This window comes from Botrytis porri (assembly GCF_014898465.1).
Source record: "Botrytis porri strain MUCL 3234 chromosome Unknown BPOR_001, whole genome shotgun sequence".
Classification (NCBI taxonomy): domain Eukaryota; kingdom Fungi; phylum Ascomycota; class Leotiomycetes; order Helotiales; family Sclerotiniaceae; genus Botrytis; species Botrytis porri.
In genome coordinates this window covers 1925937-1941670 of record NW_024066075.1, presented here as the reverse complement: position 1 = coordinate 1941670, position 15734 = coordinate 1925937, and the positions used below count along the sequence as shown (strand labels likewise).

Here is a 15734-nt window from a genome sequence, read left to right as displayed (position 1 = left end):
ATCGAGATGATGGAACATTGCAATTAGAAACTCCAAGTACTGTGAGTAAAACCCAATCATCCTCCCCAGGTTGACTATTTCTTCTCCACATCAATCTCCATAATATAATCAAATTATTTGCAAGCTATAATCACCTTAGCCTGATTAGAGGTATCTCCCTGCTGGTTATGACACCCGCTTGTTTCGGACTTTCTCGGAAGACACTGCCATGCGGGTTCACTATTATGGGTTTGAGAAAGCGCCGTTGCTATCGTATTGTAGTCTCCTTTTTTCAAGTAAAAATAAACATAGGTATCTCCTGGTGCACCATAAGATGGTACACATATCCAAGTTTTAGCATAAATCGTGCCATCTGTAGATAAATTTTGTTCGTTAGATGTTTGCAAAACTGAAAAAGGGCAAACAGATTGAGAGGATGAGTGGTAAAAGAAAGGAATAGTTACGATTACGCTTGATATTCTCTACTAGACCTGGTGCGCATTTATCTTGGGGAAGAGTATCAACCACATTTGGTGTATCGTCGGTATTTCCCCACTAGCAATGAGGTTAATCTAACAAATCTCGTCAGGGAATAATACAACTTACTCCAGCCAAGTTGATTGCAAAAGCAGTTTCGCCAGATATTTCAGTGTATTGACAGCAGTTTGTATATGCAACAGCTTCACTTGTCCAAGTTAGTTTTTTTTTCCTGCCACGTTCATTCAGCGTTGCGGTTGGGATGGAAGTATTCTCAATATGAGGGTTGGCAATGGGACCTATGTCGATTGCGGGGAGGGCATAGACTGTAGAAAAGAAAGCAATAGACAACAGGACGAGAACGATCAGAGTTATGAGGGAGGAGGGCCTAGCCGTGCAAACCATGGCAACGAAACAAAAGGGAATGAGACTGCGATCTGATGGAAAACTTCAGTACAAATATTTGTTTTGTTCGCAAAGATATACTAGGGACAGGATTTGGAGAACGATTGTTTGATGCCGATATGACTTGATGATACTAGTTAATTGATAAAGAGAGTGATAATGCACGAATTGACTATAATTTATCGAAGCTTCCTAGAGCTCAGGTTTTATTGTTCTCATTCTTTTCTGCCTACGATGATTAGAGGCTTAGGCGACCTACCTGCTCGACAGGAGCACTTCGGATTAGACTGTGTGAGGCCGGCCAGCCAACTCCTCTTTCGAACGCCCCTAAGGTTTGTTACTACCATTCATTCCAAAGTGCCCAACATATATCGGTACACATTGCAGGACGGCGAATGGACCTAGAACTTTGCTGTATGATGTGAAGAAAAATTTCAGGTTCTATCTATAAATTCGAAGGCTACTTTCATCGAACGTATGCTAGCAATGGACGTGTCGAAAAGGCCCCCGGAGATACATCTCGGGCATGAAGAACTGGCTTCAAGTCACGGTCATCTCTTCCGGCTGCAGTGGAATTTTGAAGCAACTCTTCATAAAGAGGGCAATCTATAAAGGGGGGAAAAAGATACCGTGCCAAAATGAAGAATTGCATGTGAATGAGACCCATATAGTGACCACCAACTATCGTTCGAATTGGCAGCAAGTACTTCAGAAATATTCTACCTAGAACAATCGCACCCACCATCGACTCCTGGCGTTTACAGACGCAAACGCGCACAATCTTAAGGAGCTATAGATTGTTGGATTCGAATACTGCCAGCCTAGGGAAAACATTACTGATTGTTAATGAGATAGTACTTTTACTTGAAGTCCTCATCAAAATCCCAAGGAAATATCTTTTGTAAGCGCGAATACTTCACGGCTTGTTGTAACCAATCTTCCTATGATGGATTGGGTCGCAATGGTTAGCATACACTGTAGTCATAACAAGCTTCCCTTTACGGTTGGTGAACCTTAAGGCGCGGAAGCTGGCCGGACCAGAAACTTAATCTTTCAGTCCTCACTGATGGTTCAGTAAAGTAGAGGCTTTGCACTCTCCATAGCTGGCCAAAAATCAAAGTTGTCTGGATAACCTACCCCTTTCCCCTATTTTACGTGATCCATCTTTTGCGCTCAAGATGAACTTGCATAGTTTGTACTCCATTAACAACTTACGATTTGAGGGTTGTCGTGAAACGAATTGATGATTGGATTTCTCACGAAAGTGTTGACTCTGATGGGTTGGTGTTGACGCGTGTATCCAGCCAGATCTTAAGGTTTCATCACCATAAATCTCGTGATGATACTAAATATAGCCCAACCCGTGCTTATCATGTAGATTTGTGAACAGGCTACCGTACATGTAAGGTTATTTCTTTCCTTCACAATTTTTTTTTTTACAAGAGAACAAATGCTGCAAACATGGAGTCCTTGCTTTACATCGTTTTGTGTCAGTTATCATCTATTCCTGTGTTGTCTGGGACTCGATATTAATGTACTTCAAGCCACCTGCTCCGTCGACGCGAAGTCTTCGCTATGTCTATTGACGTAGCTGTGCTCTATTTACCAAGGGATAGTCCCGTTGTTGAATTCAGGCTTCGAGTTATTAAGAGTGATTTTATAGCATAACATGCCATGGGCACCGAAGTACTCTAATTTAAGACTTAGACTGTACGTAGGAAGCACCAAAGGAGATTCAAAGTTGTAATCGAGTTACTGGTGGTGCAAATTCTCCAGAGTTGAAGTCTTTCAGCTGGATGAAAGTTGAGAACCCAGATTATTAACATGACGTTTATTTTTGAGTGAGCTTCTAGTAACTGTGTGTTTCTGATGTATTGATCTCACTACATTGTCTCAAGCAGGTGAAACAGATTGTGAAAACTCAACAAACAGTTGCTGGTAGTGTGGCACACACAAGCTCTAGGTAAGCATGGCCTTGAGAAATGAAAAGGAAGGCTCACTTTATTTTCGTCTGTGCCATGCTCCAGGTCCAAAACTTCATATCTGCTATATGTTGAGTATGTCTCACATGATATCTCTGCCTCTTTAGTTTGAGGTTGGATGGCTCAATATCAACATGCTTTATATACCAATCCTGTTAGTGATATTTCAACATGTAGTCTCCGGTCGCTGGAAAGATAACACTGCCATGTGTGTTCTATCTCATCTCTGAATATAGACATCAAGGCACATACAAATATAAACTTGTCTGAGGTTGCATGCTTCTCCTCCGACATATTGTCAAATCTGGGTGCACATACTATATAGAGATGTTCAATATCCACATGCTTTCGAATGAAGGTATCTCCGTCCCACTTCACATTTAGAATTTATTCGACCAAACTCTCCACAAAATCTTTTCGTCCACAACTGTATTCACCAGCATCATATCAGTTCACCGCAATATGTATCTTGCATATCTCTTCACCTTCTTGGCCGCTTCCCAATCTTTAATCTTAGCTCACGGCTTTCAAAAAGAAGACTTTGGTGCCGAGAAGCAAATACCTACTTCGAATGGTCAATCGATCACCATGGCGGTGGCGCTGTCAACAAAAACCATTGTGACGACGTTTGAAACCATTGTCACGTCCAGAAATACAGAAATTACCGCTCAAGATTATGAATCTACAATCACTTTTCAAGAAGCCAAGAACTTCAACTTCAGAGACCCCATGTGGTGGAAGTCGCCTATATTTCACCAAGCCTTAGCTACAGCCAAACCCATCGAAAAGTCTTTCAGCATACTCCAGGCACAAAATCGTCGTAATTTCATAAACTTAGGACCACTTCCAACATTTATACCTCGTGTTACGACCCCGTCACCACCATCACCACCCCTTTCATCTGCAATATCAACCTCAAGTCTTACTATAACATTTCCTGACTTAACTACTGCTTTCGCTGTAACCACTATAAGCTCAAATTAAAGTTGGCATTCAGAAGAATACGTCTCAATCCTCAATCCTCAATCCTCAAGCCTCTCTAAGGACGTACCAGTACTGCCATTATCTCGCTACCCGGACCCGTTTTCATGCATGAAACAACGGCTGGCTAAATTTTTGATTCGGCGATATATGATCAGAGCTAGTAATGGTTTTGATGTTATTGTGATGTCTTTTCGTGTTTGGGGGTATTTGCCATTTCGCGGGTTTGGATTTTCGGATTTTTCTATGATTTTGCATGTACTGTCGATTATTGGAGGAAACCCAAGTCACTCGTTGTATGTGTACTAAGGGTACCTTCTGATTACTTGTTATATCGCTTTCTCACTTTCATACTCAGTTATCTCATCTTCTGTACTTTAATTTGAGCAGAAACAGCTACACAAGTTCATACCTTTCTTACAGTTCAACAAACAGGTTCTAAATCAGTCTGTTCCCTTTCTTCAATATGCACTCTTCTCGCGCCCTTTTTCTCTTTCTTACGATCTACCGTTCGGCCGCAAATGCTCTTCCACAAATTTGAACCATCGAAACCACACTCACAACCATCGTCACCGTCACCGCCAAAGATGAGTCGACCACAACACGCGTTACTCCAAGTCCCATCTCACAGTCATTACTATACTGCGGAAATCAGTTTCAATCGGAGATATCAGTCATCATTAGTGCCATGTCCGACGACTGTACTCAAGTCACAATATTCCAAGGAGTTCAAGTCTTCAGTTGTGCTTCTGCGTTCGCAGCATCATTACTGTAAGATCTCGGTCTGTTTTACGAGCCAACTGCTACTACCGTTTTCTCAACTAAGACTGCGATCCCTGTGCAAGCTACCGGTGCTCAGCGCCGCGAACTATTGACGCTTGGTGATAAGGGTTTCGCAGTATCAGGGCTCGTCTCATCATTGAACTTGGGAGCTATTGAGCCATCTCCTGCGCCAATTCCAGACATTACTCTATTCAAACCACATGCTGTAGTTTTTCCCGGGTTAGTTGCTACTGAAACCGATGGTCAGCCCATTCAAGCAATAGTCCGCCGTGGTACCGAAGAAGAATCTGCTGTTGATATACCCACCTTTACTACTCTGTCATCAGGTAAACCCCCTGTTTCCACCCAGAACTCCCCAGCAACGATCACAGCGCGCCAGAATATTACGGCGCTTACCCTGATTGGTTGTGGTACTGCACCAGGTGGTTTGATCACATGCGCTCGAACTACATTCAACAATTGCGTTAGTTTAGCAGGTGGTCAGACATGCAATGGGCGGATTCCTTCGCCTACTTCCACTACCAATGAAGTTCAATCGTTCCTCTGGGTTGCTCCAACCACATTGCAAAGAGGAGGAGATACCATAACTACAAAACTGATCTCAGGGTTGTTTCGCACAACTCTTCAAGCTCGCGCATCTCTTGCACCGAGATCCCTAGTGCCCTTCACGGAGACTTTAAGGATGATGATAGGTAGATTTTAGCAGTGAATGTATTGGATATTGTGGTGCAAGAGAGGAGAAAACCAAGGATTGAAATACCATGGTAAGATAGCTTTCTGAAAATGATAGTAGATTCGTTCGCAGAGAAATCTTACCCAAAATCTCAGCAATGAATGGGTTAAGAGTTTGGTTTGTTTCATGAATTTACTTATAATTACTCAATCATTGCGTTTTTCGTTTGTATTTGTGCACTTTGAATTCTAATATCGCATTTTCACTCCCTAGACTCCATCCAATCTCCATGCCGGGAGCCTTCCACGTGATAATATATGCAATTCTTGTTGCAAAGTAGTTCTGCACCTTTGTTATACAAAATTGTGAGATTTTGGTGGGGTTTTCATGATAGATTTCTTACACCTCGGCGCGAACCTTTGCCAGCTTTACAAGCAGTATATTTGTATGAGTTCTACTCAACCGGGAGTAGAACTATTCTGATCGCGTCTGACCTTCTGATGTTTGTTCTTGGTTCGTTGCACAGCAGTCCCAATTCACATACATGCTTTGAGTCTTGCGGGAAGGTTTCGAAAATTGGTATCTCATTTAACAACACACTACTCATATCAAATCAACAACTCCTTTCGTACAGAATCCAAAAATTTATGTAAATCGCTATACCGTCGCCGCCGTTCGCTATAAACAATCATAAAATGCCTTCCGACCCCGAAACATATTCATATGCATGCCCACATCAATCAATAAAAATGATCCCGCATGATCAATTGCCGTCATATCCCCTCCATTCTTACCAATTGATATCCCTATTTCCTATCCTCACATCTCGTCGCATATCATCATAATCCCAGAAACCCCACACCAATCATACCCATAACTCCCAGCAGTCCAAGACCAGCACCATCTCTTACCCCAGCTCTCAATCTAGCTCCTGAAGAACTTGTTGGTGTAACACTAGAAGCGGTAGGGCTACTACTTGACCAAGTAACACTCGACAATGAAGACAGAGGAGTCGCAGTTCCTGGAAATGAAGTTTTCGAGCTCGTTCCAATAGTGGCAATCACGTTTTCATTACTTGTCTCTACCAATATTGCTGCCGATGTAATGATCGTATTTTTAGCCGAACTTGTCTTTGATACCGCGGCACTAGAACTCGATTCCGATGCGCTAGAGCTTGACGGTATCGTGCTTGAACTAGACGCAGCAGTCGCAACAACAGCATACGTGAGTAAAGCTGCAGAATCTGTAGCAATTGAAATTGATCGAAACTGTGACGTAGCTGCTGCGCCAATAATGGTTGTTGATGCAGTTTTGGTGGTACCGGGAATCAATTCGGTCGCCTGACATGCCATTGATGCGGGTCCGGACAACGCGCAACCTAAAGTCATTGTTCTAAAAGGCTTCAGTGATTTATTCCAGCTTAAGAAGGTTATATAACATACGTAGAGCCAGAGAATGTCATTGCATATTGAACGGTTTCAGGTCCTTGAGTTAACGTGTAGGGTTGTTGAAAGTTACATGTCAAGGGGTTTGAACCCGCTGGACATGCCATTAAATACGTTGTGGCAACATTTGCAGTCTTAAGATTCTAGGTTAGTAAACTTATACATTAAAAGCACTGTGAACAACGTACTGAGCCAATCGCATATGCGACAACCGGATAATCACCCACGAACAACGTTGATGAAGATTGCGCTCCAACCCCTCGACTACCAACACAAAATACCAACAAGATATACAAAAAATCAACTGAAAGAAACATATTGCAATCTACATCAATCATACAGCTACTTTTAGCTGCAGATATTTGTCAACGTAATTTCAATGACAATGTGTTTCTCGTGCATAATGAGGGGAGAAGAAGATAAAAAGAAGTTATACGAAAATGAGGAAGACATCTTTTGAGATGGATGTTGGTGTTTAGGGATTTAAGATTACAGGATTGATTAAATGGAAGGTAATAAGATCCTTCTGTGCCCATGGCGTTAATCATGTCCAAATATAGGGCTGCAGATATGGGCGCTTAAATAAATGAAAGTTGAGGTTTGGTGGTAGGATGAAATGTATTTAAGAGCTGTGATTGGTGAGAAGATGACCAACATAAGAAATGATTACATGAGGTAGGACAAGTCCTTAACATGCAATTACATCGTTGCGCCGCGCATGTCTGTGTGACGACAGTAAAACAAGAATGGCAATAATGCGTTCATGGTACCTCATAACTTAGAATTTCATGGATGACAATATCAGATAACCATAAAGCAAGTACCGTCGGCAGCTGAGGTCATAAGGTCATGAGTAAAGACTCGGCATAATCGGTACATACAGTCGTGAATCATTATAGACAACACGTGAACCACTCAGTTCAACAGCATGAATAGTGAGAAATCATGATTCTATCGGAGACGCCTAGCATGACGCTTTTCACATGACTGTAATGATCACAAAAGTTGCCGGTCGATGACGAGGGATCAAATGTGAAAATGACTTCGAGTCGAGAACCATTGTATGTACGGATGATGTACATTCCTGATTCCTCCCCTGTTGAGCACATGAGAGATATTCATATAAGATCTTATAGATTAATTAAATGGACCACTAAGCGCAGAAGGCCTCGTTCAATGTCATATCAGTCAAGGCTGACTGAATGAGCGAGGAATATTATACGGATTTACACTAAAACCAATGGAAAAGCATTGCTGACAACTTAGTACAATGAACTGGCCCGTCAATTTGATGTATCAAATTTGCATGGGAATATTATGTGACGTAACATCTATATGTCTTTCGAATATACTGTAAAGTCTCGGTACTGACTCGCAATGTTGGGAAGAGCCTGGTAAAGTAGTTTATTTGAGTCAGCTGGTATCACTGGCAAATTTAGATGGCAATCATCAGATATCTCATTTCCCCCTTCATCTGAAAGAAGGATCATAGATAGCGGTGAAAATGTCCGTGTGAAAACCAGGCACGGATTCTCGGGATGGAAGTGTATCTTCATGCAAGCAGAAGTAGTATGCAGTAGGTAGGTTTTCTAAGACTTCCTTTGAATTTTCGCTCAGAATAAGATGGCAAATATCCATCTGCATTAGAAATCAACAAATACCACTTGTCTCTTGGATGAGGACATTCCGGCATAAAGATTGCGAGTGTACTAATAAGTAGCGTTAAGGAAAAACTTATGCCTAAAGTTCTGACTTCGAACTACCATCAGTGAAAAGTTCCCGCGCTTGGACTACTGATCCCCAAACCCTTCTGGCACGTCCCAGTCCGTGAGCACTTACACTATAATTATACTGGATTGCAATCCAATAGCTGGCACTTGCTAGCTCTTCGGATCAGGGAAATCCATATGGTACAGACTGAGTTAGGAACTGATCAATGTCAACCTTGATCGCCATACACAAGCTCTAATTTGACAGGCCAGTCCAAAACACGAAAACCTTCAGCAACATATTGCTTGAAGGGGTATCCTAAGTTCAGATTTTATTGGAAGAACTAATAGTGAGTGTGTTTTGAAGTCTGTGTCCACGTTTGACAGGATTTTATAACTATTCACTAGTATTGTGTCGCCCGAAGACTATACCAGACCTAGTGACTGCGGAAGTCCATGATATCTACAAATCAGCAGTAATGAAATGAAGGGAGATCAGATAAATGACTCCTCTTAAAAGAATGTTCGCCAGAATATAATATCCATGTGTTAGCAGCTAGATCATCGAAAAGTATTTCATAAAGTGGAGTGAGTGATTACTCGCAGAAAGTCCCACGCCGCCAGTACCAACTGTTTCCGATTATCTAGCAGTAGTGGAAAGTGTTAGACCAGGGATGGTTGACATGAACGTCTTGACAAATATCCACTTCTTCCCATTTTCGACTTGTGTCTTGAAATCTCAATCTTTACTGGTATCAAAGCAGTGGGTTTTACTGCTAGTATTTTGCATTTCCGTGAGCTTCATCCTAGCTTTTATCATCAGCCAAACTTTGCAAGCAGGTCGACTCAATCTATCGGACCCATCTTGAAACTCCTCACCAGCCTCACTTACTGTCATCCCTACCACCAAGCAATCTGCACACCCTTCAAGTCCACTCGGGATCTATGCCGACGATTGAAATAATCGTGATCTCCAAATTAAGTTTTCCTCGGCAAACTGTCCCCGTCATGCACTACTATAGCGGTCAACATTGTTTTTTGAAGCTTCAAGCATTGTGGCTGTATACTTTACAAACCTACCAAGTATTCGGAGAAATGGCAACCAATTATGTCTTACCAAACTGAAAATCTTACCACCTAAGACTCCCTCTGTCATATATTCTAAACCTCACCGACCTCAAGGTTTCCAGTAAGAGTATTGTGTGGGGCAAGACTGCGTCGAGAGCGACAATAAGTCCCCCCGAGAAACTCACACGACACTGCGGATCTGAACACTATACTTTTCGGTAGATTAGATCCACCTTCGTATCCGCGCTAAGGCTGTCTAGACACCTCTCGTTCCTGTAGACGAACGGTGGCTTTCTTCATGCTTATATCTTCAATCTAATGTGTGGTGGACTATGTTCCCCTTTCACAAAAGAAACCAGCACCGATTTAGACTGGTGGTAGGTTTAAAGTGTAAATCGATTGGTCTAATGTCGTCGGGTACTTGCTGAGACCGATGCCATGATATTCCCAAGTCCGATGATCCTCGGTCTCATACTGAATGTTGTTTTAGTAATCTCATGATAGCATCAAAAGAGGCATGGGAGGTTTATGCAAAATTCGACGTTGATTTGGTACAATTATTAATGTTCCCCTCTGCTGTAAATACATTTTGAAACTATCAAATCGACTTACCATTTCTCTTCGTATTCCGAATTCAGAATTCAATAGTCGACGCTGAATCAAGATCTTTGCAGAATTTTACATGATATGTCACCTATCCAAAGAAGATCACCACCAAATGACCCCGGCAGTCTTATGGGATTTCATTTTCCCTTGAAGATCTGGAGAGAGATTGGCGGCCGTGAATTATACCTAGCACGGAATCAGCCACTTACTCTTTCAACCAAAGGTGATGGAATACAAGAGATCATACTCGATTATGGAAGGAGTGTGGGCGGCATACCTTTCATTGAGACAATCAATGTGACTAGTAATGGACGACCCGCTGTAGTGGATGTTGTGTACAGCGAAACAAGCGCCGGGGTTCACAACAAAAAGAAGGGTAAGCTTGTTGTAAAAGATCATTGAATGAGATTTTAACTTCTTTTAGGAGACGGACCATTCTTTGGGTTGTCTAATGCAATGGATACTTATAGAGCAAAAACCCTTTTCTTCCCACCATCACATACCCCCAAGTTGATGGAGTTCAAACTGCCACAGACTTCTCAACGATATCAAAAGATCACTCTTGTAACGCCGAGTTGTTCAGTAGTGATCTCATCGATAGGATTTAGAGAAATAAGACCACGAACACTAGGGGAGAGTCGTTTCGTGTCTTCCAACGATTTGCTTAACAAGATATGGAGAGATGGCGTCAACACCGTAGATCGATGCACAGTGGAAGCTGGAGAAGTACAAGAAATATGGGAAGTAGGTGAATTCGGCACGAGGATATCGGGACAGAGATGGGCACCCTGCCGACATGGAACACGATGGAAGAATAAGGCAATCAAATTTGAAGTAAAGATCGAGTCCGGTGGAGCCAGCTGGGGTATTCATATGGTGGAAAGTGGATTGATCTTCAGCATAGACATTGCGTCAAGAAGGCTATCAGTTTACGAAGGCACTTCCGATACTCCACCGTCGATACTAAGAGGGGCATGGGACCTACCCGGAAGTCTTGACTTGTTTGATTGGATGAGGATCGACACGGAAGCTCGGGGTTCGAATGTTTTGGTAAAGATCAATCATAAGAGAATCGCGCACCTCAAGCGATTGAACATAAACTCATCACCCGGAGGCGAGCCAAATACCGGTTCAGTAGCATTTGGCGGTCCTGAACATTACCTCGCAATATATCGATCACTGGTCGTAAGAGACTCTAATGATAATACACTCTATGAAAACGATATGAGACTTTCTAACAGAATCCGGGTGTTGGCGGATTTCCAAGTCGGAACAAATCAGATACCATGCACGATCGACAGTGCAAAAGGTCATCGTATATGCTCTGCTGGTGATTTGCTCGTCATGGGTCGATCCATTTACCATTCAACGGAGCATTTAGAAGCGGTCTTGGGAAGTTTATCGTTGCTTTCTAGTCACCAGGAAACTGACGGATATCTTGGGAACGTAAGTCCAATTCAAAAAACGTTCTTTGAAAATGAACGGAGTGAGCCTCCTACATACGCATTTTTCTCCCTCACTCTCAGTTTTCAACTGTTGGTAGCTGTTAAGGATTATTGGATGTACTCGGGAGATTTCTCTATCGTGGAGAGGATATGGGACAAGATGGAGAAATCAATGACTTTCGCAATGATGTATGAAGATAGACGAGGATTAATCGTGGCACCACCTAACATGTCAAGTAAGTATTTTACATCTCGATGCATAGATTCGTTCTGACAATTAAGCAGGAGATGTTATGTCATCCGATATACTCATAGGCGCTTCGTCCAAATTGAATCTTGCATACTACGATGCTTTGATTTCCATGAGTAAGATGTGTGGCATGTTTGGAATGGAAGATGAATACACACCTCGTGCCAATGCACTCAAAGACAAAATTCTGAAGAATTTTTGGCATTCAGAAACAGGTGTTTTGCGATTAAGTGACCGCATCCCATCAACAACGATATCACACGAGGTTAACTCATATGGAAGAGTTCTCGGCGTCATACCTCATATTGAAAGGTCAGACGAGCACTTGGGACTCTCAAGCAGTGGAGAACTTCCACGAGTAATTCGAGATACAGAAGATAGAAAAGAAGTGAAGATTGTGAGTCCTTACACTTGTGGAATGGCAGCAGAAGCATTGTTTCAGGCTGGCAAGGGGTATGACGCGGTGGAGTTAATCGAGAGTGTATGGGGTCCTATGGCAGACCCAAAAAGTTTGGAATACTCAGGAGGACATTGGAAAGAGATTAAACCAGACGGCCAGCCAACTTCATCCATGACATCCATGATGCAAGCACGGTCTACCTGGCCGGTTTTTATCCTTCCGCAGTATCTAGCGGGAGTTGAACCATTGAGTCCTGGTTGGTCTCATTGGAAAGTGCACCCAGTACTTGCAGGTCTCACGTTCGTGGATTACCGACTTTCAACGTCAGCTGGAGAAATTTCCGTAGCCATTCATATACACGAACCAAGTAGTACAGGAGAACTCGCAGTGTTTGTACCGAAAGGAACAGTGGCGGATTTATATCCACCGAAAGGTTGGATTTTCCTGGCATCTAGGAGTGTGTGTGCGGAATATCTGGAGAAGAAGGTCGTTATAGGGCAAGATGAAGAAGTAATACTAAGACTCTGTGTATCGCCTCACGATAGGCAATCAGCGCCTGTTAGGCAAAGTTTGAGGCAGCTGCCCTGGGAAGATTATGAACCCGAAACGCAAGAGGAAGAACCAAAAAGTCCAAGTTGTATAAAGCGATTTGGGCGAAAAATGTTCAAATCAGGTAGAGAATGAATTTTATTTGGACCAAAAAAACGTGCTCCACTATGGTGGTTTCTATGGGTGATCAGTCGTCGGAAGGGCCGAGGTCGTAACCAATCACATACTGATAATCATCACTGATGGAAAGAAAACAATTATTGAATGATGTGAATTCGTCAGATAGGGTATATTGGAGCATAGAATGAACATTATGCGTGGCCACTGGCCCGGTTCATTGGGCCCCAATTCTCTCGCGGGTTGACTTGGTATCTCACTATCTTTTTTGTGTCTTTCTCCATTCCCAATTTTTCGTCAAATACTACTTCGAGATTCTTCTTCTCGGCAGGCAGCGTATCTTTCTCATCGGCATCACCACTGCTAGCCTCATCCTTGATAGTTCCCTCCTGAGACGTCGGAGCCTTTTTGTCCAAGCCCATTATATACCAGCCAGCGGTGTTCTTCTTAATAACACCCTCTTTTGGTGGGAATTTCTGTCGTGCCCACTCTCTCATGATCTCCCAGATAACATCCCAAGGAGCGTCGGTTTTGATACTACCACCCTTCGTATGACTCCTAGTAACTCTATAGCCGAGATGTCGTAAAGCTCCTCGAAGTGCGTTCTCATGGGGAGTCACACAATGAATGACTTTGGCGAGCATTGATGGTATAAAGAAGAACGGATAGTGGTCAATGGCTGCAGGATCATTTTTGCCAGTCTTTGATGAGGCAGTTGGGGAGTCCGACATGTCTTCTAAAGAAGGCAAATTTTCTTCGAGGGCCAATGTGAGCATACCTTCGATCCTAGCTGTTGTGTGATATGTATCTTTGGAAACGTTGGGCAGACCGTCCAGAATTCTCTGGATAAATTCGGGTTGGTGAAGCGGCCCACCGTACATAGGTCCAGCGAGGTGAGTTCTCATACCACAATGAGCGCAGTTCTCACCTGCTGATGGTCCCATGGAGTACACATGTTTCCAGAAATGACCGTTGCCATTTTTATTGGGTGCAAGCTTATTCTTTCCAACCATCTGAGTCGTCCATGCCCCACAACCAGTATCACAATTATAAACCATCATAGTTTTGCCTGCCAAAAATTTGACATCGGAAGGAGATTTGTATATTCTAACAAATACTCGGGCGTAGAAATCGATCGAAAGAGAAAGAAGTGGTTCCATTGCGAGGCCATATCGAGCAGCGGATGTAGCAATTGAATGTAAAATAAGTCTTAGACCACCCTCATGGCTATGCTGACCCTTGACTGTAGTTCCTCCGTAGAGAGAATATGCCTTTTCAGGATACCCATTTGAGGCCCATACACCGGCATCGGTACAAGTAACACACAAAAGCCCTCCGTCATCTCTAACTGCTTGTACTGCTGCATCCAAAAACGGAGCTGCTGTGCCATAAGGATCCAAATCAATTACATCGTATTTTCGGCTGCCACTTCCATCTTTGCAATCATCACCTACAAGACTATACATGTGTGTCAATGCATTTCCAGTCACAGCTTTGATCTTGTTCTCCAGCTTATTATGCTTCACATTGAGTTCGATCGTTTTCGTGGCTGCGGGCAAAAGATCATTCGCAGTGATCGATGTTGCAAAAGGAATTTCCTGAGCATATCTAAGAGCTCTAAGTCCAGTCGCAGATAAAGCATCGAGAATTTGAAACCTCGGATTGATTGGATTCGTGGGTTTTATGGCCTCTTTATCATTTATAGATTCTGATCCTTCAGCCGTCTCGGTTGTTATATCATTATGTGAATCGCCGTTGGCCGCTAGGACAATCGATTCTGTTCCTTCATTTTGACCATTTATTGCATCTGCTTTAGTCTCTGTCTCCATGTCGGCACTAGTATTCTCGGGTTTTGCGACGGCTATTGGGAGTTCTACAGTCTCTCCTGCATTCTCGAGTTTGCCAGCCTTCCTCGGTCCATCATGTCCTTCCTCAGCAGCCCTCTTTCTTTTCTTCTCCTTCTTAGCAGCATTCTTTTGTCTATCGCGTTCGATTATTTTCTTCTTCTTTTCCAATATACTTTCTCCGTATGCTTTAATCGCCAGGACGCTCAAATCTCGATTGAATTGTTGGATGGGGTTGTAGAAAACAGACTGTACTTGATTTTGACCTTTGGGAGTCGTCTGTGGTACTTTAGAACCTTCTGCGGGTATTAGAATATGTGCGAGACCTTCCTTGACCGTAGTGTATTCTTTTCCATCATGAAGAATATGCTGATTAGCAGCGGGGGCAACTGATATATCAGGAAGAGTGGATTCCATGATTGAGGCCGAAAAAAATTTGTAATGTTTTAGTTGTCGAATACACCCACCCTGTAGTTCAATGCGACTTCTTCTGAAGCAATTGACTGAAGCAAAAAACGATCGCATGTGTCGTCCCTGTTCTTGTGTGCAATAAATTGTATTGAAAACAAAAATCAAAATTCTGCCATTTAGGCGGTCGATTGAACGGTATTAGCGTCATTTTAGTTGAATGGCATGTGGACACCAGGCTTTTGTAGACACAATACAATGTCCAAACACCTTCTAGTCAACATTTGATATTGATATTATGAATGAAAATTGTAACACACTTCATTCATCATCAATCTCTATTTTGATACATACATTCTCTCCAAATCTAGAGGTTCGGTACAATGCACAAGCGTGTAGTATGTGAGTCGTGTTTGGCCATGGCCATGAACAGCAGGGGATCAGAGAACTTCAGATGTTCACGGAGTATATCTGTCGCGCTTTTAATTCCAGCCTTCGAGTTACTAGGTACTGGTACTTTGAGAAGATAAAGTGTCTGAGGGAGGGCGGGGACTCTTTCGTTCCAGCCTATTGGCCAAAATTCCTAACAAAATAAGCGCCCAACCATTTACTT

General features: G+C 42.8%; 6 protein-coding genes across 6 annotated transcripts; 3 read left to right on the top strand and 3 right to left on the bottom strand.

Annotated features, from left to right (window-relative positions):
- Nucleotides 1-113: 113 nt before the first annotated feature.
- Nucleotides 114-861, bottom strand: EAF01_000526 (uncharacterized protein; the record flags this gene model as incomplete). Its single annotated transcript, XM_038908776.1, has 3 exons — nt 114-352; nt 444-534; nt 586-861. 3 exons carry the CDS (start codon nt 859-861, stop codon nt 114-116), a joined length of 606 nt encoding a protein of 201 aa, XP_038775682.1.
- Nucleotides 862-3305: 2444 nt separating this feature from the next.
- EAF01_000525 (uncharacterized protein) lies at nt 3306-3827 on the top strand (the record flags this gene model as incomplete). The annotated part of the gene is made up of 1 exon (XM_038908775.1): nt 3306-3827. One exon carries the CDS (start codon nt 3306-3308, stop codon nt 3825-3827), a length of 522 nt encoding a protein of 173 aa, XP_038775681.1.
- Nucleotides 3828-4411: 584 nt separating this feature from the next.
- On the top strand, nt 4412-5310 carry EAF01_000524 (uncharacterized protein; the record flags this gene model as incomplete). Its single annotated transcript, XM_038908774.1, has 2 exons — nt 4412-4577; nt 4601-5310. The coding sequence occupies 2 exons, from the start codon at nt 4412-4414 to the stop codon at nt 5308-5310; spliced, it is 876 nt and encodes a 291-aa protein (XP_038775680.1).
- Nucleotides 5311-6119: 809 nt separating this feature from the next.
- On the bottom strand, nt 6120-7042 carry EAF01_000523 (uncharacterized protein; the record flags this gene model as incomplete). The annotated part of the gene is made up of 3 exons (XM_038908773.1): nt 6120-6672; nt 6723-6859; nt 6914-7042. 3 exons carry the CDS (start codon nt 7040-7042, stop codon nt 6120-6122), a joined length of 819 nt encoding a protein of 272 aa, XP_038775679.1.
- Nucleotides 7043-10189: 3147 nt separating this feature from the next.
- EAF01_000522 (uncharacterized protein) lies at nt 10190-12887 on the top strand (the record flags this gene model as incomplete). The annotated part of the gene is made up of 3 exons (XM_038908772.1): nt 10190-10484; nt 10533-11789; nt 11839-12887. 3 exons carry the CDS (start codon nt 10190-10192, stop codon nt 12885-12887), a joined length of 2601 nt encoding a protein of 866 aa, XP_038775678.1.
- Nucleotides 12888-13063: 176 nt separating this feature from the next.
- EAF01_000521 (uncharacterized protein) lies at nt 13064-15130 on the bottom strand (the record flags this gene model as incomplete). The annotated part of the gene is made up of 1 exon (XM_038908771.1): nt 13064-15130. The coding sequence occupies one exon, from the start codon at nt 15128-15130 to the stop codon at nt 13064-13066; it is 2067 nt and encodes a 688-aa protein (XP_038775677.1).
- Nucleotides 15131-15734: the final 604 nt, after the last annotated feature.